Below are 27,116 nucleotides of genomic sequence, written 5' to 3'. Positions count from 1 at the left end.
TGAGGGGAGGAGCTAAGGACGTAGGCTCAGTGCTGGGTAGGTTGTCTGTTGGCCTAGATTGCGTACCCATGATGCACTGCACTTCTTGAAGCTAATGTCCTCAAACATTCACTTAATTATCACAAAAGAGTAGTTTAGTTTTGCTTCAAAACTATTATTCTAATGTTCTGCATTTATTTTGGGTTTTTTTACAATTAAAACTCAGTGGTACAGGAAAAAAATTACATCTCACCAACCCACCGCCATTGACAAGTGTACGTTCAATCCTTGCTATATATAGGCTCTTGTTACCTTATCTCATTGATATGAACAAGAGAAAACTAGTTGACTTGGCTGGGGAAGTATTAATTATTTGATATATCCTTACACTTTGTAGATTGGGGGGCTAGGTAGTGCGGGCCTGGGTGGTGTGGGGGCCCTAGGACTTTGGTAGTGCAGAGGCCCTGAGCCATCTGGGCTGACCAATGCATCACTTTAGAATAGGGACCCTTATTCTGCATCTGTTTTCACACTGTTCAGGGTTTGTTCACACAGTGTGTCGGGAGCTTATACACACTGTATTCTGCCACTTACTACTTACTAATAAATAGAAATATAGGCTTACTGGTCCTTACTAAGGTTATATTAGTAATAAATCCCTAATTGGGCATGAACAAGACATTTGTGAATACATGCTCAACAACTGTCTTATTTTGCTTAGTACATGCCTTACAAGTTACTTACACAGGCATTAATATTGTATGTATTAGTGCTAATAGATGTGTCCCTAAAATAAAGTGTTACCAGTTAGAAAATGTAGTGTCAAAATTTGCCCTATCCAGCAATGGTGGAGAATCTTTTTAAAACTTCCTGTATCCGGATCATAATCTGGATCACCACCAAAATTGAATCACTTGTTCCTCTTGTCATTTTTGACAACTCAACATTTTATCAAAATCCGTTCAGAAGTTTTTGAGTTATCCTGCTGACAGACAGACAGACAAACAAAGAAAACCAACGCGAAAGAAAACATAACCTCCTTGGCGGAGGTAATAATAATAGTAAAAACAAGTAACAATGAAAAGGGTATCGCAATCTTGGTCTGTGAAATAGTTTCTCGAAAGCATCGTTGCTAATCACTTAGCAACTTGGGAATGTTACTCCAACTTGCAATGCAATAACATTGCAAAAAAACAACTTAGCTGCTATGTAGTAAGACATAACAATGTCGAGAAACGCACTTGGGTAATAGCAATATGTGATTGGTTTTAGTCTTGTGCCATGGCTGCGGTAGTGGTCTTACAACAAGTGAACACTGTATGTACATAAGCAAGATGATCTCTATGGCTTAGAGCTTGGTTCCTCCTGATTTGTCCTGGGGAGAATACATTGATTTGTTAAATTTTTTGTTAATCAAAAAATATTTTATACAATCTGACATGAGGAAATAGAAGTGCTACAAACAGTACAATAGGACTACAATAAGATTCAAGCATTCACATTTCACTTACCACTTTTTCTCGACTGCGCAAGCTCGATTTTCCATTGCTTATGCCATCATATTTGTTGTCTGAAAACACCTAGAGGACCGCATCAACATGTTAAAAACGATTTACGATTTCAGAAATACAGTACAAAGACAATATGGAAATACAATACAAATTCAATCCACCTCCTGTCTCTCTCGCTCTCTCTCTCTCTCACACACACACACACACACACACACACACACACACACACACACACACACACACACACACACACACACACACACACACACACACACATGAACACATATACTTACTACTGTTACATTCGTGAAACTGCGCTCATGTGAATAGTTGAGGCTTACCTTCTCTGACACGCTGTTGAGTTTGCCGTTGTCGGGTTTGTGTTCCAGAATGTGCAGCATGGCGTCATGAAGTGTCACGAAGAGCATTGATGTTCTCACCTCATCATCGAAGAACTGGCATCTGACCAACCTCTCATACACATACACTGCAAAAAGAGGACCATTATTCACACAGAGAAATGGAAGTATTCTGTAATGTTGACAGCTATTATTGAATAATTGATTGAATATAATCAATTAGTAGGCTATACTACCAACTACAACTGAATTGATTTTTTTGGGGTCTTTTGGTCACGGCAGGGCCAGTAAAGATGTTTTAAACGGCAAAGTTTTTAGGCTGAAACACTGCAATATTTGTTGTAATGAGCACTTACAGCAAGGAGAATTTCATGAAATAAGTTACCCATACAAGAGGGAGAGAGCTCTTCTTTTATTTGTAAGCTTAATTGTCAATCACGAATGAAATAGTTTGCTTACAGTACAGTATATATGAGAAAGATATTGCATGTTGGTTTTTAACCATTACCCAGCCTTAGTGGGAGTGTTCCATCGGTACAGCATTATATTACCTTGCGGTTACACTGACCTCAGGTGACACGATGTCTAAATGCACACCCGATAAAAACAGTAACAGATACTTACTGTCACAGGCCACGATATACACGTTGACATCTACACGAATGAACTCCTTCAGAGCCTGTGAAGAAGATAATTAAACAGTTAATAAAAATAGCATTGTAGATAGTGCTAAAGCCGTAGCTATCAACCTGTCAATTCAACACAAAGGTCAAGGTTAGCACGAGTAACCTAGTTTTGGACAGTAAACCACTTATGCAATGATGTTTTTTTTAATTAGCCTAATTATGTGGTCAGGTTGCAGGATGAATAATTTCAAAGGTTCATAGTGTACTATTGTAAGGTGTTTTCATTATCAAAATATATAAAGCTTGCTCACAGTTTACCATCACTATCATCAACTAACTTATATATGCCGATAATAGATTCACTTATGCAGATACAAGCTTTTTTTCTGCCTGTCAGCCTGTGTGTGTGTGTGTGCGTGCATGCATGCGTGCGTGCGTGTGCGTGCGTGCGTGTGTGTGTGCGTGCGTGTGTGCATGTGTGTCTCAGGACAGAGATGTGGCATACCGCTTTGAGTCCCTTGATAGCGGACATGTCCAGGAAAGACACAGCAGAGAAGTCGAGGACGAGGCTGTGGATGTCCACTCGGGGGACGCAGATGTTGGCGGGAAGTTGAGAGTTCCAGTTCACCTGCACAGGTGGGTGAAAAAAAGTAAAACAGATAGGCCTATGGCATTCTAGAGATTGTTGCATAAAACTCATTTTTTAGCGACATGTTTTGGCTTGCTAGGCCTTCTTCAGGGCAGTTCACCTGAACAAATATACACACTCACACATACACAAGCTGCATACTGTAGAGTGCGTATAGACAGAAGTCGGCGGTAAGCTAAGAGTTCCAATTTACTTGTACAGGTAGGTCGGAATAGTCGGTCGGTAAGTCCAGATCCTCCATCTTGCTCTCGTCCTCAGACTCGTCAACTGGCGAAGAGCCAGAGGGCAACAGACCACTCTGGAAAAGGCAGTTGAATATTCTTCATAAAACTCAAATATGTAAGAGGCTAAATAGAATCTGTATAATGGTGTCACTTACATTTGCTAAATCAGAAATGTAGGTAGTTATACGAAGAAACACGATTCAGGCTCTAATTATGCACCAAGTAGGGCTTAGTACATCATAATGGAACACACGTCTATTTTATTGAATTACTGTTGACATTTAGTAGACCTACGTGTAGTGCCATAATGCAGTCTAAACCTATACAGAATATTGTGAGATAAAGCGGCCTAACATTACAGGAGAATTCCTGTTGATTTGAATTTAATGTTGTGTTGGTAAAAAAACAATGCTGTGTCATTGGATGGTGAGAATTCAAGGATAGCGTGAGCAATGCAACGACATGTTGAAATGGACAAGGAATTCTCCTTTCAAACGATACATCACCAAGAGTTTTACCTCTCCCGTACTTCCAGCTGTTCTCTGAGTCTGACAATCCAATTCTACCCCCATGCTAGTATACATCATTTAATGTTATGGTTCCAGCTAGACATATGGTTCCATGGTAATTGCTAGTTTGTAACTTAAAGTAACATCATGAGAATGGCTGAAAGAATTGGAGACAAGTAAAACTCAATCATTTAACTCAAGTGGAGCTGTATGAAAAGAGCCTATACCACTGTAACCCTTTATAGGGCAAATGACTATATTTGATCACTTCTCCACCTATTACAAACGCCCCTGCCATGCCTCTACAAAGGTGTACAATCAAGTGTGATATATCAAATTAACCAGGAGAGGTTAGGCTTTCACAAAGATAGTGGCATCATGACATCTGACCAATCAGCAGTGGCCTGGAGCCTGTCACACTTTGGTGTTCACCAGGAATTTGCGATTTGTGTATTTTTGTGCCTGTCTTCCTTTAAAGATGCAACTATAAATAAAACATTTAAAACGGGAGTGATGAAAATCACACATTAAGTTATACAGATGAATAATGGTGCTAAATATTGAGAGAGTTTTTGTTCTTGTTGGAGCCCAGAAACTAATTAAAAATGTCTTGTGAAAAACAGGGTGACCATTTGATCATACGCCTATCCTCCTCTTAGACAGAGGTGTCAAAAGTAAAAGTACAAGTACAAAAAAAATAAACACAGTTTTCTCAACTCAAGTAACTTATCTGAGTAACCAGTAGACCTGTGTACGTGTCTCATGATCCGCTACTTCTGCACTGGTTGGATCAAGTTGGTGGTGGGTCCTTGTCAGGTTTTCAGCGTTTTTCAGTAACAACACAGTCTATCTCAGGTACAATGGAGTAAATGGTATACAGTAATGTCATGTGCTAGTGTTGTAATTACACCACAAAAGGACTTTTACTTTTACTTTTGACACCTCTGCTCTTAGAATATAGGGTTGAAACATTACATTTTAAAGGATTTTAAGGAGTGCCCTATAAAGGGTTAAATCACTTTAAATCCATCGAATGCAAACCTACAGGTGTGACCTGGAGCTCCCCTTTCTTCAGCAGCTTCTTGATCTTCCTCAGAGCTTTGTTTCTCTTCCTTAGGATTCGCAAAGGGTTAAATCCAACCTGCAGACACACCTCAAACACATCAAGTTGTGTTTAAGCAAACATCTCTCTCTTTCTCTTGCTCTCTCTCTTCTGGAAAAAGCACCACAATTAGCTATTTGGTAGTTAGCATTAGCCAAATAGCTCTCCACGAAAAAAAGATTTTTCCACGACCTTATCTCTCTCTCTCTCCCACACACACACACAGACACACACACACAGACACACACACACACACACACACACACACACACACACACACACACACACACACACACACACACACACACACACACACACACACACACACACACATTCCATCAGGTGTTGCAACTTCATTTGATTAAGGTGTTGATCCACTTCACCACTGTGCCATGTTATAAAAACTTGTATTTGATAACCCCTGCCAATAAAACTTGTTTGAGCTCTGCATGCATGGTGATAAATAAACACACACACACATACACACACACACACACACACACAGACACGCACGCACACACACATACACACACACGCACACGCACACGCACACGGTCCATGCCTATGAGTCATGCTCACCGCCTCTACGAGCTTTCCTCTGAAGAACTCGATGTTGGCAAAGAATATTGGAGATGGAATCCGGAAAATCTTCACACCCTCTGGCTCGTACATCTTGACGGAAGAAACAACCACGAATGAGTCACAGCCATGAGAATGTCACAAAAGCCTGTTACAGTAATGCATAAATTGATACCACATCTGAACTTTTTTGGTGCATATGTATCTTTGTAGATTTTCACATATGCAAAGATTCAATAGGAAATCCACACAAGTCTTAGTCCCGTAGCCTACCTGAGGCCACTGGTCTTGAACTAGTCACTTGCAAGTACCACATGAAATTAGTCACAAACGACACAGCTATTACTAGTTACTCAGTGCCGGCAATACACTGATCATTAGTCACAGACTATTTAACGAATGAGTCACTAACTAGTAGCCTAACTTCTAATCACTTATCATGAACTACTTGCACTATGTAACTTCATTACTTTGTATTAGTAGCCTACATCAAATCTGTACTGCCATTCTGATAGGCTATCCAAGGTTCTTGTGTATAGAAAATGCACCAATAGAATTACAGTAAGATTTTTTATTTTTATTTTAAATCAGGTTATTTTATCTGTATATAGGCCTGCAGTATCAAAGGCGGCTTTCTCAATAGGCAGACTAAAATAGGCAATTGCCTAGAACCCCACCAAAATGTGGCCACCAAATTGGTAGAACCGCCACTGCAGTAAATACGTACCTTTGATGTATAGATTATTTAATTGTTTATATGTATAGTTTATAGGTATATTTTTTCAGTAGCTACTCACGCTCAGGTAGTCCTTGCGGTCTCTGTATATGTCCGTGCCGTTGATATTTGCCAGGACACTGCACCGGGGGCTGAGGAAATCGACAATAGATATACAACTGAGTGAATTAAGTGAAACATACACATCGCTTGACTTTTACTGTACATTGGGCAGTCATGGGTGAGCGGTTAGGGCGTCAGACTTGCATCCCAGAGGTTGCCGGTTCGACTCCTGACCCGCCAGGTTGGTGGGGGGAGTAATCAACCAGTGCTCTCCCCCATCCTCCTCCATGACTGAGGTACCCTGAGCATGGTACCGTGCCACCGCACTGCTCCCCATGGGGCGCCGCTGAGGACTGCCCCCTTGCACGGGTGAGGCATAAATGCAATTTCGTTGTGTGCAGTGTTCACTTGTGCGCTGTGGAGTGCTGTGTCACAATGACAATGGGAGTTGGAGTTTCCCAATGGGCTTTCATTGTACATATTTGTGGCTTGGTAATTCACAATTTAGTCATTTATCATGTGGCTGTACATTCTATGGACACACAACAGTTCAACAGATTGGAAGTATTTTCAATTGGGCTGTCAAACAACACATATTTTGCATGCCCACCTGATATGATATCGGGCAGACCAGAGCCATCTATATAAAGAGTTACACCATTGTGAAAAATGGCAGCAAAATGTGACCATATATGGTCAAACATGGCCGATGTCACGGTTTTGCGCAGCCTTCACAAGGTTCCGAATACAACATTCTTTTCCATAGGATATCATTGAGGACTCAGAGGAATTGATAAAACAACCATTTTGCACATTTTTAACTTTGTAGAGTTAGTACACGTAGCCTAGCCATGCTAACACAAATGTATTTCAGTGATGGTCTTACCTGGAACCTTTGAGGCTATCATAAAACCATATGACCACAGATCAAAGCATAGGGTAACTCTGTTATATCTACGGCTCTGGGAGCCAGAAGTCCAGCCTTCTGTTGCCAAAACCAACAGTATAAAATGTGTTAAAATCCACATGAGCGAAAAGAATGGAACTCTAGTTCCCATTTTAGTAAAGCATCGGCCTAATCATTGTATTGTGTGCCACTTTTGATTGTGCCCATTTTCATAAGGAGTTGGCCTAATCGCTGTATTGCGTTCCACTCACAACTGTGTCCTGAAGACGACGGTGATGAGCTCAATGCCGAGTCCCACAGCCAGGCCCAGGTCAAGACCCAACAGGATGGAGGCCACACACGTAACAACCCATACCACCTGCAACAGTAATGGAGGACACACATGTAACAACCCACACCACCTGAATCATAACATAACGTACATAACGTATAACACACGCCATTACACACACAGCACCTGAGGCAAATACACCCCATGGGTTACGTATGGAATAGCGGCCGACGAGGTGTCCCGATATCAAGGGAAATAATGGACGAGGCGGAGCGTTCTAAACAGCCCGACGGCGCAGCCGAAGTGCTGTTCGCTTCGCCAAGTCCATTTTCCCTTGATATCGGGACACCTCGAAGGCCGCTATTCCGCTTATCACCCGGTTACCAGCATTTAAGTATGGAATAGCGGACGACGAGGTGTCCCGATATCAAGGGAAATAATGGACGAGGCGGAGCGTTCTAAACAGCCCGACGGCGCAGCCGAAGGGCTGTTCGCTTCGCCAAGTCCATTTTCCCTTGATATCGGGACACCTCGAAGGCCGCTATTCCGCTTATCACCCGGTTACCAGCATTTAAGTATTAATTTATTAATATCTTGATCTAAGGCTTTCTGAGAAAGTAGATTCACCACTGCGCTTGGTACGTTGCCATGGGCACCACTTCCTAATCTAGTGAGACGCGCCTCTATCGGAGGCATGTAAGGACGCGCAGAGAATGTTGGTGACTTGACAACCAAATGCGATAGAATTGACGACTGGGTTTTTTACTTGACAACCAGATGCGATAGAATTAGTAACGGGGTCTTGACTAGACAACCAGATGCGATAGAACTAACGACGCGGTCTTCACTAGACAACCAGATGCGATAGAACTAGTAACGGCACTTCGCCAGAAAGTTAGAGAAGAAGCAACTTGGACGCCCGCACGCCCGCATGACATCATAGTTGTCCTGCTACCGGGGAATAAAGGACACCTGCTCAGCCAATCAGAAGACGTTCCGTCTGCTCACTGGGTGATAAGTATTAATTTATTAATATGTTGATCTAAGGCTTCGTGAGAAAGTTGATTCACCACTGCGCTTGGTAAGTTGCTATGGGCACCACTTCCTAATCTAGTGAGGCGCGCCTCTATCGGAGGCATGTAAGGACGCGCGCAGAATGTTGGGGTGACATGACAACCAAATGCGATAGAATTGACGACTGGGTTTTTGACTTGACAACCAGATGCGATAGAATTAGTAATGGGGTCTTGACTAGACAACCAGATGCGATAGAACTAGTAACGGCACTTCGCCAGAAAGTTAGAAAAGAAGCAACTTGGACGCCCGCACGCCCGCATGACATCATAGGTGTCCTGCTACCGGGGAATAAAGGACACCTGCCCAGCCAATCAGAAGACGTTCCGTCTTCTCACTGGGTGATAAAGACAAGTGAGCAGACCGAGAGACAGACAGACAGGTGGGCAGTCAGGCAGACCGAGAGACAGACAGACAGGTGGGCAGTCAGGCAGACAGGGAGACAGAGACAGAGAGGCAGATGAGGCACTCACACAGTCAGGCCGATCTTTCCTCCAGAGGTCGGGAACCTCTCTGACCTGCATCAGCATGCCTTTAAGGTTGATGATAACCACAGCCCCCAACACTGACTAAAATACACAACACATTCACAATAAGTATCATTAATTTAAATTTTTCATTTCGTTTTACATATTAAGCAGTACATTCATGAACATAAATGAGAGAGAGAGAGAGAGAGAGAGAGAGAGAGAGAGAGAGAGAGAGAGAGAGAGAGAGAGAGAGAGAGAGAGAGAGAGAGAGAGAGAGAGAGAGAGAGAGAGAGAGAGAGAGAGAGATTTTACACATACCGGTAGGCTACTGTATCTAGCAAAAAATCAATTCAATTGTAAACAAACGGCCCCAATGGATGTGTTAACAAAAGTACCCATGTTCTTGTAAATGGGGTCTTACTATAGTATAATATTGCTTTAAATGTGTGTGTCACAATGTGCCAGTTTTTTTATTCTTCTCATAATAGCATAAGTGACATTAAAGCCATTTGATTGGTTCTTACCTTTTGAAGAGGTTCCAACAGGAAGCCAATGAATAGGATGACGATCATGACGATGAGAGCTGACAGCAGCCCTGCAATCTGGGGCACCCAACAACACAACCAATCAGCACCGACAGTGTGAATGTTGAAGAATCAATTACCATCACTAAAATAGCCATAAAATACCAAGGAACTGGTGAGAATTTCTAGTTTCGACATGATAAGTAGGGCACACATGATATTGTCAGAAAACAAAGTTTGGGGAAAAATACTTGGGATGTTGAACTTCCCTTTATGTTTTTTTTCCCACTAGGGGTCAGTATTATACACCGCCAATGTGTGGTGGGCAACCAAAGGGGTCCGTTATCCCGTGGCCAGGGAGAGAGGGAGGTGGGGCTAAATTGGGTAGCCTACTCATTATTAGGGGCCAAGCAGCGAAGCTGGCGAAGGCCCCTATAGAGTTAGTAGGTTTTCTGCTTATTATTATTATTATCTAGGCACCTTTCTTCTCCTTAGCAAGTCTATGGCAGCCCATAGAACCGTAGGTAGGAAAATGCTGTAAATTGGCACACACATTAGGGACAGTCTCAGCCTTATCCACAGCGATTTATAGGTCCCCAATCCCAACACTCTAGCGCCACCAGCAGGTCAAAGTTGCAGGTACATTTCTGCTTGTAACTTTTGAACCGCTGGGGCAATTTTCATAAACTTGGTATCCCTGGAATCCTTGGGCCAAGACGAATCCAACGCACTATATGACGTCATTTTCCGCCAGGATAGTTTTCCCGCCATTTTGAATTTTGTAAAATTCAATAAAAATGCTATTTTTCCCGCAATTTTTGACCAATTCGCCCGAAACTTGGTATATAGTATCTCTGGACTGAGTTACACATGGGGTCTCAAGGAATATTAGATATCTTTTATCGTTCAGCCGTGACAGCCAATCAAAATTGTTGTAAAAGTGGCAAAACAGGAAGTGAGGTCATATCTCAGCAACCGTTTGTCAAATTAGTCTGGGATTTTGTACACAAATAGTAGTCCATCCCAAGACCTACCACAAAGAAAATCAGATCCCCAGCTCAAACTCTGTAGCGCCACCAACAGGTCAAATTTTTAGCTACATTTTTGCCTGTAGCGTTTACACTGTATGCCTAATTTTGAAAATAATACTATCACTAGAATCCTTGGGCCAAGCCGAATCCAACGCACTATATGACTTCATGTCAAACAGAAGAAAAAAGTCCGCCATTTTGAATTTTGTGAAATTCAATAAAAATGCTACTTATCCCACAATTTTTGTCAGAATGCCCTACAAAAGGGTACACTTCATCTTGGGACTGATATGCTTTAGGATATTTAAAGAATTTTGGACACCTCTTATCGTTTGCTGGTGACAGCCAATCAAAATTGTCATTAAGGTGGCAAAACAGGAAGTGAGGTCATATCTCAGCAACCGTTAGTCAGATTCTGTTAGGATTTTTTGCACACATACTAGTCCATCCCATGACCTCCCACAAAAAAATCCAGACCCCAAGCTCAAACTCTCTAGCGCCACCAACAGGTAACAGAAAGTGAGCTCATATCTCGGCAGCTCTTCAACGGATTCAAACTAAACTTGGATTATGTGATCACAAGGAATGCACACCAACATTGCCAACATTTTGGGCCAAAGGGGGCGCTGCAGTCCCTTCTGTTGCCGTGGCGACTTTGGCAAGTTTACTGCTTGGCCCCGCATTGCTGCTTGCAGCTATATTTCTGTATGTGTTGGTTGGAGGTCTCTTTTGGGCTCTGTATGCCTTTACACCTTGTGTGCGGTAATTGAGGACTTCATTATTACCTGTGTCCTGCCCTTGGTGATCTCTTTATACTGTCTTCCCCCTTGTGTGCTAACGCAGGTACCCATGATTTGCCCTCTGTGCGATAGCTCAGGTACCTTTAGTGTATGTGATTTGCCTATGTGGTAATGCAGGTACCTCTATATTCGTATTTCTCAATGGGGGCTCTACAGCCCCCCAAGACGTCAGGGAGCCCTTGGAGGGTGTTGAGAAGGTCACAACTGAAAGGGGTTGGTACTCAGTTGCAATTGAGGGGCATTAGTTCACATTACTTTTTTAAGACTAAGGGGGGCGAAAGCTAAGAGGCATTCGTCTCCGTGGAAGGTGGGAGATGTTTTTTTTTTTTTTAAATATATTTTTAGGGGCTTTTATGCCTTTATTTGACAGGACAGTTGAAGATGGTGACAGGAAGCGAATGGGACAGAGAGACAGGGGAGGATCGGGAAATGACCCCGGCCGGACTCGAACCAGGGTCCCCGTGGGTGGACATGCAAGCCCAAATGTGGGGGGCTTAGCGCGCTGCGCCACAGCGCCCCCCCCGGGAGATGGTTTAATCTTACTCTGCCATTTAAATTCATTGGAGTTCCGAATTCAAATTAAAACCCATAATATGCTTTATTAGCATGAATGTTACGATATAGCCTCGCAAAAGCATACAAATAACAAAACAAAAGTGTGAATAGTGTTACCTTAACCAATCAGTAACGGACTTTGCAGGTGAGTTCTGCGTCACCACTCTCAACTGTTTGCTGATTGGCTAAACAGTGAGCGAACCGAGCTACCGTAGGAGGGTTTCGCCAGACTAGCGTTGGCAGGCGATGAGGTCAAGGGGGCTTTTGTTTACAAAAAGTTTGAGATTCACTGCTGTATATGATGCCTCATGTGTGTTGTAGGTGTCCAGGCCTACTGTACCTGTGTCTTCCCTCCAGTGCTCTCCTGCACAGCGCTCCTGGAGAGGGCCGTGCTGGCTGCCAGGGAGTTGAAGGCTCCACCGAAGATGTTGCTGGCCCCAAAGGCAATGAGTTCCTGCCAAGACATGTCCAGATTCAGACCAGAGTAGGCCAAAGTATTTCAGCCAAAGATGTCTATGATGTGATATCAAATATGTCTATGATGTGATGGCAATAGAAAAAAATGGCTGATTCAAGGTAGATGGAGCATGGTTCACCCGATTCATGTCTAAAACGTGTGCATTTCTAAGCCATGAAGAATATTTATTAATTGATGGTGGTAGTAATTATTCAAGAAAGAAGAGCGATCTTGACCTGGATCATGTTTGAGTTTGGTGGCATAGGACTTTCCAAGCAGAAGGCCAGAGCAAGCCCCAGGCAAGCCCTCTTACCTGTTTTCCCTCTACCATGACCATTGGGAACACACCTAATATATTGAACTGTATGACTTCAACAATACCGGAATTCCTCTTACCTGGTTCCCATCGATGAGGTAGTCGTGTTTGACAGCGTACACCTTGGCTACGGAGAAGGCCACAGCAAAGCCCACTATGGCCATGGGAAATGACTCCATCGCTGTCAGCTGGAAGATGTGCAGGTTTGGAGCCCTTGGTGGCTCAAAGCTTTAAAAATACACAATGATGTTACACACAAACCAGGGGTTATTACCATTCACATATGACATATTATTAACCTGTTTAGACATGGGCCGTGTTATATGTAAATTACTGTTACCAGGATGGCGATGACTAAGAATTAAAGGTTCTGTTTAATGCCATAGTAGTGTAGTACTATGTGAGTTAAGTCTTTTCAACAACTATTACAGCATCCCCCTGGCAGAACGGCACACATTGTGAGGCTACCATATCAAAATGATGATAAAGGGTTATTATTGGACATAAACTTTGCTAAATGTAGACCCAACCAGCCTCTGATAAACAAATGAAGTGAAGGAAAAAATCAGCAGCAACTTTCATATTTCTGTGTGGCAGGACACAATCACACGTATGGCTGATCAAATGGACTGTTGCAAAATCAATAAATAAACCAATCAATTAAAAAAAATGTTAATTAACCCATTCAGGGAAGTCGAAAGGGGGACAAAGGGGTCAGTGGTCCTGGGCCCAGGGAGAGGTGGGGCCCAGAATTGGGTTGTCAGTCATAACATTACATGTATTTGATGGGGCCCATTCAGATAATTTTGTCGTGGGCCCGGCAAAAGCTGTCAGCGGCCCTGAATCCATTAATACCAGATGGATATAACGAATTGTTAATTGTCAACGCGGTTAAAGGTAAATATGTATAGACAGATACTGCAGCTGGTGGGTTGATCAATTAATCTCAATTCATCTGGCAACTATTTACCCGCTGGGGATGACTCCCACGATGTCCACTTGGAATTTCTCTTTAAAGTTGACCGCATAGGAGATCCCACAGGCAATGACAGTCTGACAAGGACAGGACAGATAAGGAACAGAAGAGAACAGTTTGTACATGGGCGTCATGCAATGACTACAGTACTGTGTGTGTCTTGGCTGGCTTTCAACTAAAATTACATTTTTCGAGGAAACCAGAAGCAGACTCAGTATTCATTAGGTTGTTAATGCCTGATTAATTATTAACCATCGTATTGATTTCCAGAACAATGTATGGGCAGCACTAATTGCTTCTATGGTATATTATACAGCAGAGCTGTTAGTACAGAAAAAAATCTAAAATGGCCACGGCCTTGTTTCTGCCATTCTCTGGGGACATGGGTTTGATTCCAGACCTGCTCTCTCTCTCTCTCTCTCTCTCTCTCTCTCTCTCTCTCTCTCTCTCTCTCTGTTGAAGCCCACACATCCAAACGTCTGACCTGGGAGCAGGACAACCAAGACAAATGAAAATTCAGTTTGACAATTTGAAGACTGCATTCATTTTAAACACATACTTTACAATGGTTTGAAGTGTGTAGGCTGAAGTGTGTTGTGTTGTGACTATCAGGCTCAGTCTTGGCTGTCCTGTATATAGCGTCAGTATGATCTTGGTATGAACAAGTATGGGTACCAGAAGCTTCGACTTCTTGCAGTATCTCACACTCACACACACACACACGCACGCTGGCACACACACACACACTCACCATGATGACTTCGATGGGGATGGGCACTGGAAGTTTTGACTTGTAGCGGTCATTCAGCTCCTTGACTAGAAACACAACCACCATCACCACTATGGACGTGACCAGATCGCAGATGTTCGTCTTGGTGATTTGAGTAAATATGCTCTCCAGCGTCTATAGCAGAAAAGACCGTCAGAAAGAGAGAGAGAAAGACAGAGAGAGACAGAGAGAGTGGGGGGGGGGGGAGAGGGGGAGAGATGGAGGGATAACTTTTTAAGTTTTCCTTATTGCCATTTATTTTTACAATATTCACTTCAAAGGATGTGTCCTGGCACTTTTCAAAGTGCATCAGAGGGAAGTTAAATAATGTTCTATCGTCGCTGTCCAGCAAAAACCACTTATCTCCACTATTATTTTTATTTTTTTATGTTTGTTCTTTATTTATTATAAAATAAAAGACAGTACTACTGGTCAGTCGCCATGGGTATATGTGTATGATAAATAATTTAGTAGCCAACTTTAATTTTGCAATGATTATTTTTTTTAGAAAATGTGGTTTTATAAATCAATACATAAAAAACAATGAGAAGTGGAGATAAGTGTTTTTTGCTGGACAGCGACGCTATGCCAAACAGTGCGAGCTGGCATCCATTACTCTAACATTCTCCTCTATACATCCTGGTGGTGCACACACACACACACACACACACACACACACACACACACACACACACACACACACACACACACACACACACACACACACACACACACACACACACACACACACACACACGTGCATATGTCAACCAGGAAGGGTTGGTCCATAAAGATATGGTATGGGTTGATAAATTAGCTGAAAAATCAATAGAATATGGTATGGATTAATGGTTTAGGGTGTGCTCAGGAGAGATATATGACAGAACAAAGGCACTATGCCAGGAAGAGAGGTGTCAGATGAAAACCAAAAGAAAAGGTTAAACAGTGGCAATGTACCAAATGGGACAAAGGGCACCTCCCTGTAACACGTGCAACACCTCCAGAGCTGCCTCATAGCCTGACATGCCAGACTATGACTATACAAAAAAAAAATGGTCTGCCCTCTACAGCGTACATAGACATTTCTTGGTCACTTAAATCTAGCTTTAGTGTTATTGTGCATTAATATGCTCTCGGAAGTAAATACTATCCAGTCTCTGAAACTCATATATAAAACTTTTTAACGAGTTTTCCTGTGGAAGATACCACAAGGGAGGCGTTCATGTGTCGTTCATGTGCCGTTCATGTGCCGTTCCCATGTCAGCGTTTGGTATTTACCATAATACACGTAATTCCTAGCCTAGAAATCTAGACGCCCCTAGCGACCACAAATTGAATTTGCTCCCGGGGGCAGTCTAGCGGACCCCGGTCGTTTTGCGAGGCTGAAAGTTATCCGATGACAGGGCCAATCAAATCGCGAGGGGGGCCGGGCTACTTAGTAAACAGGAAACTTTCTAAGAAGAAGCATGGTGTCCGTCCGTGCTACGTACAGCACGAAAGTGTTCACTTAATTTAAAAAGCCTGGATGATAATACATTTCGTGTCTGACATGATTGATGTAATAATACACCATGAACTTATCGGACACAAATAGATCACAACACATTACCATTTGATCATTCAATGTTTTAAACTAGCTCAGTAAGCTAAGTCGAGCATTTTACAGAACCAGATAGTCACACGCTATTATCAGACCACTACTGTAGGTGTAGAATGAAATTGCTGCCCCAATTTCTAATAAGACACATGCCATTAAAAACGAGACATTTGGGAGCTTTGAAAGTCTTTGAGTAGCTTACTAAATAGATGGGAATTACATAGTCTACTTAAGGAAGAAGAAATCCGCACTCACAAACTGCGTCTCATTATTTATTTATATTACCACCATGATGGTGGTAATACAAATAAATAATGAGACGCAGTTTTGTGAGTGCGGATTTTTCTTCCTTAACTCATTGGCTGCCTTAGCCGTCGAATGACGTCATTTCGAATAGTGACGCCCCCTGCCTTCGACGTCGCTTGCCGATAATTGCGTTTTTTTACAGCCACGCCTTGAGGACGGTCTAACCTATGTTGTGTATTAATTTCACGCCTCTAGTCATGTTCTAACTGTTCCTGTAGGTGGCAGAAGTGTCCTTAGGAACAGTCAGGGCAGGGCATTAGCTCACATCAAGAGGAAATGTCAAGACAAAAACATCCCTTTTTACTATTATAATCTCAAAAGTTGCAAAAGTAGCAAAATCATTTTTGAAAGTATGCACCTGTGACAGTAGTCTACTTTCTTGCCCTCTGATTTTAACACAGGTATTCTACTGATTTTAGTAGAGCCTGACAAAAAAAAAAACTTCCTCTCATGACCAAAATACACCCCCCTGTTGCCATCTAGCTAGTAGGCATTGTAACTAGCTTGCCCAAAATACACCATGTTCAACCAGAGATGATCTGTGTGGCAACTGTTTCATTTTGGATAATGTGATCAGCCTACACAACATCAGGATGATGCGTAAAAAAGATCATCTAACAGGAAAATGCACGGGACTAGTGGTCACCTCAGTTGGGAATGTTTGGCTATTGTTTGCTACGCTAGCTAGCTAGCACGAAATCGCTAACAATTTACAACTAAGCCTAAATAAAGGAGCCTTGGTAAGTCAACTATTTTTACTCATTCTACAGTTGCAGTTATGGATCTGTATAGTATGATCAGCTTACTGTATCATCAAAAAGACAGGGGGGTTGCAGATTCTTGGAACAGAGTAGGCTAGCCTTTGTGTCTGGTCAGACACATTCAGCTCACATGAGAAAGCATTGCACTTAGCCTCAGACCAGCTAGCCTTCCCCACTCCAATCGGCTTGTGAAATGTTGGATATGTGATCAGTACTTTATCAAAAGAAAATTCATTGAACAATATATGACAAGATAGCAGAAACATGATGACAGTAATCATCAATCTGCAAATTGTCCGCTCTGCCAAAGAAGCAGCAGTAAGCTAAGTTGTGCTGCCTGCCTGCCTGTCTCCCAGTTCACACGGTACAGGAGGAAACAAATCAGCTGTGATTTGATCCCCAACGAGAGGACTACATGCTAAACAGAGGGACTATGAGACAGTATTTCTGAGTTTAGTATTTCACATGAGTTACATGCACCTGCTGTCATGATCCATTGTGCGCGCCAGCAACAAACCAAAACACTATTGTTTTCAAGCCCATCCCGTTATATTTCAGTACAGTATTAGGTTGAAAAGACCATACAAACGATCTTTTGTTCTGGCTACAGATGACAGGAGACTCTGTAATAGCATCTGATAGGTTTGGAGTTGTTAGGACGGTGTCATTATGAGCAAAAACACTTGCAATTATAGGTCAACTTCAAATGGCGTTTTCTCCGTTTTTTGGGCTAGAAAGTAGCATTTTGGCGAATTCCACTTATTTTCAACAGATGATTATGAAAGAACGGAAAGGGGTAGAGAGACACCGTTTTTTTCTGATGACAGATGAGCGTCTAATCTGTGTTTTGATAGGTATGGTGTTGACATAGACACAGAACTCAATTTTCTGTGAGCCTCCAAAAAACACCCAAAATGCTGAAAAATCTCTGGCACTCTGGGTTACCCTTTTATGAAAATGGCTGGCAGCCAATGAGTTAAGATGACGTTTTTTATCTCGCACCCAAAGACTTTCGGTTTTCCAAGAAGTTGAGCGCGTCCTCTGCCAATACTTGAATTACATAGTCTACCAAGCTAGTGGCTAGCTAACCTGTCGTCAATAACAGCCTTGTATTATATGCCTGCCCCAAATTCTAGTAAGATCCATGTCATTAAAAACGAGACATTTGGGAGCTTTGGAAGTCTGTAAGTCGCTTACTAAATAGATGGGAATGACACCTAGTCTACCGAGCTAGCGGCTAGCCAATCTGTCGTCAATTACACAGAGCTAGGTATCCGTGTATTAGTTATGGGTATACAGCTAGCTAGCTAACACCGAACATGCCATGTTGACAACAATCATAAATATAACCATTTAACAAGCCCCAAATGGCTCAACATTTCGCTGGTTGATCAAGGAGGGCCATGTGGTTGAAAACGAGGCATTTTTGAACTGTATAAGTGAAAACACGATTTATTAGGACACTTGTTTGTGGCTGTGGTCATCACACGCAGATTCCCTGATTGTCGCTCCCAACGCAGGACGCTCCCCGGTCGGCTGGGTATACAGCTAGCTAGCTAACACCGAACATGCCATGTTGACAACAATCATAAATATGACCATTTAACAAGCCCCAAATTGCTCAACATTTCGCTGGTTGATCAAGGAGGGCTGTGTGGTTGAAAACGAGGCATTTTTGAACTATGTAAGTGAAAACACGATTTATTAGGAAACTTGTTTGTGGCTGTGGTGATCACAGGCATTCACTGCTACGACGCCTCTGAGTTTCCGCTTCACAAGACAGCTGTGACGTTACACAGAAGTGTGTGGGGATTGGTTGTTTGCCATCCAATTGCGTGGCGTTGAGTGCTGAAGCAACCGTTTATCCCGCCCACACTGCCGCCCAGCCCTCCTAGACCCTGGTACAGCTTTTTGCTGTACGGCGTCTAGATTTCTAGGCTACGTAATTCCCATAGCACATGAATGCATGGATTGTTCTGGCAGGCAATGGTTGTCAAGAAGATCTAGAAGGTTGTCTAGATCAGCTAATCCACTCTCCTCGCTTCTCACTGGTCAGTTTCAAATTTGGCGCCTTTTAAAAGTGCTCTGCTTTGTTCCCAACTTTTGGCTGCTCGCCTCTTGGCAACCCACCGTCTACCCACCCGACCTTGTCGTGTATGACATGGCATAGGCTACTCCTTGTCATGTTGCCTTCTCCTTGTCATGTTGCCTCCTTCATGTGGGGATCATTTGCTCTCCCAACGCAGTCTCACCCCAAGTAGTCAATTTCTGACTACCTTGGACCAGACGGCAATTTTTGACGTCTTGGGTATTCCTTCCACGTCACATTTTGACTATGTGGCCTATCCCTAAACCTATTCCTAAACCTAACCTGAATGACGTTATGCTGCCACAAGGGCCTTTGAGAACATAGTCAAAATGTGACATGGAAGGAATACCCAAGACGTCAAAAATTGCAGTCTTGGGGTGTAAAAAATTGAGTAGTCAAAAATTGACTACTTGGGGTGAGACTGTGTAGGCTCTCCTAGTCTTAAATGGGGTGAGCATTCCCTACACTTCTGCTGTCAACAGAATCTTTGCTTGGTGCTCATGGAAAACCAGGGGACTCGTCAGAATAGAGCCATAACGCCAATTCAATAGTTCACTCTCTGAAATTTGGATTAAGCATGTATGTATACATCTTCGTTCTCGCTGGAGAACGGACTCTCGCAGGAGAGTGGTTGTCCACGCGGTGGACTGATCATCGAAGTGCTTCACGGGGTCGGCAGCGACCACTGCACTCAAGAGCAAACTCTTGCGGGAGAGTGGCTGTCCACACAGTGGACTGATGATTTAAGTGCTTCACGGGGTCCGCCGGGACCACTGCACTTAAGAGCTGAGAGATTACGTGGCGTATTGGGCAAGATCGCTGACCGTGGTGCTGAAGTACTGCCACGGCCGAGAAATGTCTATGCAGCAAACATTCTCGTGCTCGGGAGAAAGCTAGGGCAAAACACCGGCATCTTCTCGTGATTGTGTCGCTCTCGCAGAAGAGTGGCTGTCCACGCGGTGGACAGATCATCTAAGTGCTTCACGGGGTCCGCAGGGACCACTGCACTTGAGAAGTTGAGATAGATTACGTGGCGTATTGCAAGACACTTGACGAATCGATCGAACAGCGGTAGAAGGGAGGCGAAAGGGGAGGTGGTGGGACGAGCGAGAAAGAAATTTTCTGACCGGAGACGGGTGAGTGGAGAATAAATGCTGGATATTTAATTAAGGGGCATTCCAAATTTTCTGTGCGCTGAAATTCCAGCGAATGACGGCAGAGCGGAGAATGAGATGCAGCTGGTTAAATAGGCGTGCCTATCTTTTCGCGCTAATTCAGGTAAATGACAGTTAAGTGGAGAACAGAATGCAGGTGGTAAATTAGGCATTCCAAATTTCATTACGCTTCTCTCGAACTTTCGTTTCGTAAACAGAACGAGCATTTCTAATTCATAACTTTTTTTTTTTTTTTAAACTGCATTCAGAATTTCTTGTCTTGTATTTCTTGGCTATAATGGACCTGACAGAGCTCACATACATGTAATAGGCAGAGAAAGTAGACGCTAGGATAAAATGTCACTCACCCATATGATGGAGAGGGGCCCACTGAAGCCTGGTACAGTGAGGCCCAGCACAAACTTGAGCTGCGACACCAGGATGTGAACAGCAGCTGCACAGGTGAAGCCAGACACCAGAGTGTCCGACAGGTAGATCACGATGAAGCCCACCTGGAATATTCCCATACCCAGCTACAGAACAGAACAGAACAGAACAGAACAGAACAGAACAGAATAGAACAGAACAGAACAGAATAGAATAGAATAGAACAGAATAGAATAGAATAGAATAGAATAGAATAGAATAGAATAGAACAGAATAGAATAGAATAGAATGGGATATTACATTACATTACAGTGCATTTGATCGTATTGAATATAATACATAATAAAATGTAGAGTACAGTAGAACAGAGTAGAATATAATACAGTATATTAGAATAGAATAGATTACAATCCAATAGAAAGAATAGAGTCGAATGGAATGTTAAAGGTACACTGAGCAGGAAATGGTCAAAAAAGGTACTGCAATATGCTGCTCATTGAAACTGGGCTGCCTATTGCCAAATTTGATCTTTACATGAAAGTTTACTAAGGAATTAACAAATATTTCCTAGTATGATCCAAGAAGAGTCATTTTTTGCGGCTAAAAATGGCTATTTTTGGACATTCAAAATGTCATTGTAACAGGTCCGTTAAATTCAAGTGCAGTCCCTGTTCAGAGCAAATAGCAATAAGCTGTTTACAATGTTTACAATGTTAATATTCATATCAAGAGAGTCCTTGTGCACAAGCCCTCAGCAACATAGGTGCAGATGTGAGGCAGGAAAACTTGATCATCAAGATGAAAGACCAGAAAACACTACACACTGCTTACTGGGGTTTTTTGGTCTTATTTTACTTCTGGGAGCGAGCAAGGCGCTTTGCCCAAGTGCGTCATCAGGTTTGCTATTATTCACATGTTCATCTATTCCGCTGTATGTAGTATGTCACTGTAACAGGTCCATCAAATTTCAGCGCAGTCCCTGTTCAGAGTAAAGGCAGCAATAAGCTAAATGAAAGCATGAAAGCCCAACTGGGAAACTCCAACTCCCATTGTCATTGTGACACAGCACTCCACAGCAAGTGCTCACTGCACACTGCACACAACGAAATTGCATTTATGCCTCACCCGTGCAAGGGGGCTGCCCCCATGGCGCCCAGGGCGGCAAGACGGTACCATGCTCAGGGTACCTCACTCGTGGAGGAGGATGGGGGAGACTGGTTGATTACTCCCCCCACCAACCTGGTGGGTTGGGAGTCGAACCGGCGACCTTTGGGTTACAAGTCCAACACTCAAACTGCTTACCAAGGACTGCTCTAAATGCTTACAATGTGAATATTCATATGTTCATCTATTCCAGTTACCTGAAATATGCCCATGAGGAAGGTGACTGAGGCGGCCACCAGGGCTCTCTGCTCGTCCATGGTCAGGCCCTCGAATTCGGTGATGTTGGCAGGCGGACCCTCGTCTGGCACCAGCTTAGTAACCACGGCACCCACCATCAGACTCAATACAGGGAAGGCACCTATAAGGAGAGAGAGAGAGAGAGAGAGAGAGAGAGAGAGAGAGAGAGAGAGAGAGAGAGAGAGAGAGAGAGAGAGAGAGAGAGAGAGAGAAAGAGAGAGAAGAAATAAGTCAGAGAGAGAGAAGAGCCTGTGGGCCTATATCATGCCAGTGTAATGCAAATTCAGTTGCAAGTGCACTTTTTTCACAGAGAGAGGGAGCAGTACAGTTAAAGAATTCCTGCAAAGCTAATGCAGAACAGTAGCATATTTTTTTGGTCTAAGTACAATAGCTCTTTATTTAATTCATCATACTACAGTATATTTCGATGTATCGTTCAGGCCTATATGTTTTTGAGACTGTGTAAGAAGTGATGGCAGTTGACACCATAGAATCAGAGATATTTCCCTTAGCAGCAATATCTCTGATAGAATTCCGTAGAACAGAGGCTCTTTGAGTGTTCCGTCCGAGATCAAGAGAGCGCTTACCCACAGAAATGTGTCTGGAGGTGCCCAGGAAGAAGTAACTGACCACCGGGAAGAAAGCGGCAAACAGACCATACCAGGGTGGGATGGAGGCCAACAGGCTGTAAGCCAAACCTGAGGAACAAAGTTAAGGAATGTGGTCATGAAAAAACCCATTAAAGATAGGTCCATTCTGAAGAACGCATAACATTACAATTAGCTGGCGCTTTTATCCAAAGCAACTTGTATTATTATTGTTATTATGTATTGGTATTGGTTACAGTCCATGGAGCAATGTTTAGGTGCCTTGCTCACTTGGGCAGGTGTAGGGAGTGGTCAGGTGGGATTCAAACTCAAGCCCCAGACTGAAAGACTAACTCCCTAACCATTAGGTCATGGCGGTAAGAACACAGTGAGAGAATGTACGTACATAGACTGTGTATAAGATAACCTATCAATAAAAATATAGGTCAATCATATATGCAACATCATAATAAAAAAATAGGTCAATTCTGTAAGCCAAACACGAAAATACAGTAACAGAGTTTCCATAAGAAATCAGGTCATGTACCATTAATCACTTGGCTTTAAACAAAGCTATCCCTTTATCTGTTATCTTACACAGTGAACAGCACAGTAATGGTCCAAGCTCATTAAGATACGCTATCATGTTTTCAATGAAAATCTGCACGATGTGAATGTCCTGCTATAAGATTCTAGCCAATAATAGCCAATTCTAGTCAATAAAAAAACATAATTCAAAACTGCATCATAGTGTGCAATGGCATGTATTTATACATTAAAAGACATAAATTATCATAACGTGTCAGTGAGTTATTCTCCCTTCTCCCCGCATGTCAGGGCTCTAAATTGGCACAAGCCAACCAGCCAGATGCTGGTGAAATTTCAATTTGGCTGGTAGAAATGACCAACTGACTAGGCGATGTGACCCATTAGTGAGTGTGTGTTTGGCTAGTCAATCATATTTACCAACCATTTTGGCTAGAGATGAAAAAAGTTACATTAGAGCCCTGCCTCATGTCACTATTGTAGTTCTGTCATATCAGCTGTATCAGATTTATTTACTGCTAGCAGTACGCAGAGTTCAGTCACCCATGCCAAAGAGTACAACATCCACTCTCTCTGCCAATTGAACTCAGTATGTGTAAATGTGTCAGTACCACACTTTTAACTACCGGTACACAAGTTTTATTTTGTGACTTCTTACTTGATGAGTACCCAGGTGTAACATACATATAGGTTCTAACTGTTCTGAAGAATCAGATTGGACCTAGGTCTAAGAAGGCCAAGTCAAGACATTCAATACAACAACAACAGCAGCAGCAACTCTGACAGCACTGTGACCAACTCCATGGTGCAGAGCTGTCATCACAGAAGCTGGATGAAGATCCGTCAGTAGTGAGTAATGTCACCCTACAGTCTACTACAGTATACAGTACACACAGTGCACAGACAGTGAATGACAAATTGTTTAGGTGAATATTAACATGATTTACGGTACATCAAACAGGTTGGTGGTCATCCCATAAACAATGGTGTGTGTGTGTGTGTGTGTGTGTGTGTGTGTGTGTGTGTGTGTGTGTGTGTGTGTGTGTGTGTGTGTGTGTGTGTGTGTGTGTGTGTGTGTGTGTGTGTGTGTGTCTGTCTGTCTGTCTGTCTATCTGTGTTTGTGTGTGTCTGTGTGTGTGTGTGTGAGTCTGTCTGTGTTTGTGTGTGTGTGTGTGAGTCTGTCTGTGTTTGTGTGTGTCTGTGTCTGTGTGCATGTGCGTGCGTGCACATGAGTGTGTGCAGGCGCGCGCCGCGTGTGTGTGTGTGTATGTTATTTACCCTGTAGCACGGCGACCAGGCCAGTGCTGACTCCAGAGACGATGTCGTTCAGTAGCCACTCCTTCACCCTGTAGATCCTCATCCAGCCAATGATGGGCAGCAGAGACAACACGGCATTCTTAGCTCGCTTAGAGTCACAGCTGCAATAGAAGACAATACATCACAATACAATACAATACACCACAATACAATATACCACAATACAATACAATACAATACAATACACCACAATACAATACAATACAATACAATACAATACAATACAATACAATACAATACAATAAAAATACAATACAATACAATACAATACAATACAATACAATACAATACAATACAATACAATACAATACAATATGATGTGTACACAGAGTATGGCCATGAGCAATAATGGGTAGCAGAGACAGCACAGCATTCTTAGTGTGCTTGGAGTCACAGCTACAATAGAATAGAATAGAATAGAATAGAATAGAATAGAATAGAATAGAATAGAATAGAATACAGTACAGTACAGTGCAGTACAACTGCACAATACGTACAATACAATACCGTGCACAGAGAATGGAATAGAACAATAGAGTAGAACAGAATAGAACAGAACCGTCTGTGATAGGCAGAAGAGTCAGGACAGCATTTTTTTTAGGAGTCACAGCTATCCATAGAACAGAGAATATCCTGTTTGAGAGCAGCGACAATGGGTTGCAGAGACAGGACAGCATTTTTAGCTGGAGAGGAGTAGAATAGAGTACAATAGAAATACAATAGAGCAGGTGGGACTTCAATAGAATGAATGGGAAGAGTATGGGACAGGTTAGAATAAAATTGAATAGCATATGGAGTATAGTGTTGAGCAATGTTGAGTAACAGAGACAGGACACTGTTCTTAGCCAGATTGGAATCATAGCTGGAGAGGAGTAGAATACAATGAAGTACAATAAGCATAGAATACAGAATGATAAGACGGGACAGCATTCTTAGCACGCTTGAAGTCACATCTGGAATAGGATGGATTTGAATGGAAATGTGTGGATGATTAGGAATTGTACTGTATGTAGAACAAAATAGGTGAAAAAAGAAAGGGACACTTGGCAATACAACAGGACAGAATTGAATAGAACAGAATGAAACGGAATGAGTGGGAACAAAATAGAATATAATAGAATGTATTTTATCGCTATGATAAAGCAATCTGAGTGCTGTCAGCGAACAATGAATAAAAGAGATGTAAAAAGTTGTTAAGCAACAGCAGACGACACCTTGTCCAAACAATGAATAAAAGATATTCAGTGTTGCACAAAAGTAGAAGACAAAGCAGGCCCTTATATTTCATGAGCTGCACCTTTCATATCCCATATGTGCCTATGCATTTCCATATCAAGGCATTTTATTTGCGTATACTGTTGAATTCCAATGGAGACATTATGAAATTTGAAAGCCATGTTATTCATACTGGCTTTTTTTTAGTTATTTAGCTAAGTTCATTTTGTTATCATTAAAAACACAATTATCAATTAACACAATTTAAAATCAGCCAAAAGAAGTTGTAAGTAAAAGAAAGTAAACACAACTAATGAGCAAATACTTGAACTCTTACGTGAAGTACTGTCGGACGTGGTCGAGTATCCCCTTATGTCTCCTCCGGACTCTGGCATGTGCCTGGCCAAAGTCATCCTCCGAGTAGACGGGTCTGGAGACCTGGTAATACTTTCCTGCTGCCTCCGTCCTCACCCCTTCACCTGGCTCCTGCATCATCCCCCCTTCTCTCGACCTCTCTCCTTGTTTCTCTTCGTCTCGTCTCCTTTCTCTTCAGTCCGGTCCCAAGCAGGGCCTCTACGGTCAAACCAAGTCAAGCCAAGTGGGATTTATTGACAATTTCTTCACATGCACAGGTCATACAAGGAATACAATTACACATGCGTTCCTCTGTATCCCATGCGATGACATATAGGCAGGCCAGACGTTGAAGTGCAAGTCAGGACAGCAGGACATACGTATACAGGTCTCCACTGCTGCCTCTCTGTTACCCATCAGCACACACCTCACAAACACAACGAGGAGATGAGATTACAGCAAACATGGCTCCCGTTTGGAAAAGTGACGAAGGGAAAGGCGGTGGAGTGGGGGAGTAACCCTGTCCTTTTCCTTTGATGGTGGATGCTTCTCTGCTTTTCTTTTCTTTTTTTTTAAGAGAGCATGTGTTCTATGGTCAAATCAGATACAACAAAGGTGCCCAAGATTGTGCCCAGTGCAGGTTAACCTCATTAAGGCAGGGTCTGGGTTTTATCTACACCTGACAGCAAGGACCGACGTAGACGTGACCAGGGCTGGATGGATATTTTTTGAGCATCCCCCTTCTAAATAGTGGGGCAGCCTCTAAGAAATGCCCAATAACCCAGTAGCCCCTGAGGACTTCCAGCCCAGTGGGAAATGGCCTGAATGACAGATTACCAGTCCAGGCCTAGATCAGAAGTTCTTTGCCCTTATCTGGCTAAACACACCCATATCTAGCTTGTCTGACAATACCCAATTACCATACAGTAGCATCTA

The 27,116-nt window shown here is 42.7% G+C and overlaps 1 protein-coding gene across 1 annotated transcript; it reads right to left on the bottom strand.

Annotated features, from left to right (window-relative positions):
- Nucleotides 1–1,057: 1,057 nt before the first annotated feature.
- slc26a3.2 (solute carrier family 26 member 3, tandem duplicate 2) lies at nucleotides 1,058–26,345 on the bottom strand. The gene is made up of 21 exons (XM_063217873.1): nucleotides 26,164–26,345; nucleotides 24,573–24,712; nucleotides 22,749–22,859; nucleotides 22,122–22,282; nucleotides 20,742–20,906; nucleotides 14,449–14,601; nucleotides 13,692–13,774; nucleotides 12,802–12,949; nucleotides 12,289–12,402; nucleotides 9,563–9,640; nucleotides 9,042–9,137; nucleotides 7,475–7,581; nucleotides 6,336–6,405; nucleotides 5,539–5,631; nucleotides 4,903–4,998; nucleotides 3,318–3,422; nucleotides 2,981–3,103; nucleotides 2,474–2,528; nucleotides 1,832–1,977; nucleotides 1,491–1,559; nucleotides 1,058–1,354 (listed from the first exon to the last, which is right to left on the bottom strand). Exons 1-21 carry the CDS (start codon nucleotides 26,319–26,321, stop codon nucleotides 1,328–1,330), a joined length of 2,298 nt encoding a protein of 765 aa, XP_063073943.1. The 5' UTR covers nucleotides 26,322–26,345; the 3' UTR covers nucleotides 1,058–1,327.
- Nucleotides 26,346–27,116: the final 771 nt, after the last annotated feature.

Source organism: Engraulis encrasicolus, chromosome 15 (assembly GCF_034702125.1).
Source record: "Engraulis encrasicolus isolate BLACKSEA-1 chromosome 15, IST_EnEncr_1.0, whole genome shotgun sequence".
NCBI lineage: Eukaryota > Metazoa > Chordata > Actinopteri > Clupeiformes > Engraulidae > Engraulis > Engraulis encrasicolus.
This window is presented reverse-complemented; position numbering and strand designations above follow the sequence as displayed.

Coding starts and splice junctions, on each gene's coding strand:
- slc26a3.2 (XM_063217873.1), bottom strand. CDS start 26,321: ATGATGCAGGAGCCAGGTGAAGGGGTGAGGACGGAGGCAGCAGGAAAG. Junction 12,950..13,691: donor GTGGGAGTCATCCCCAGCGG/GTAAATAGTTGC, acceptor GTATTTTTAAAG/CTTTGAGCCACCAAGGGCTC. Junction 9,138..9,562: donor TGTTGGAACCTCTTCAAAAG/GTAAGAACCAAT, acceptor TGTGTATTTTAG/TCAGTGTTGGGGGCTGTGGT.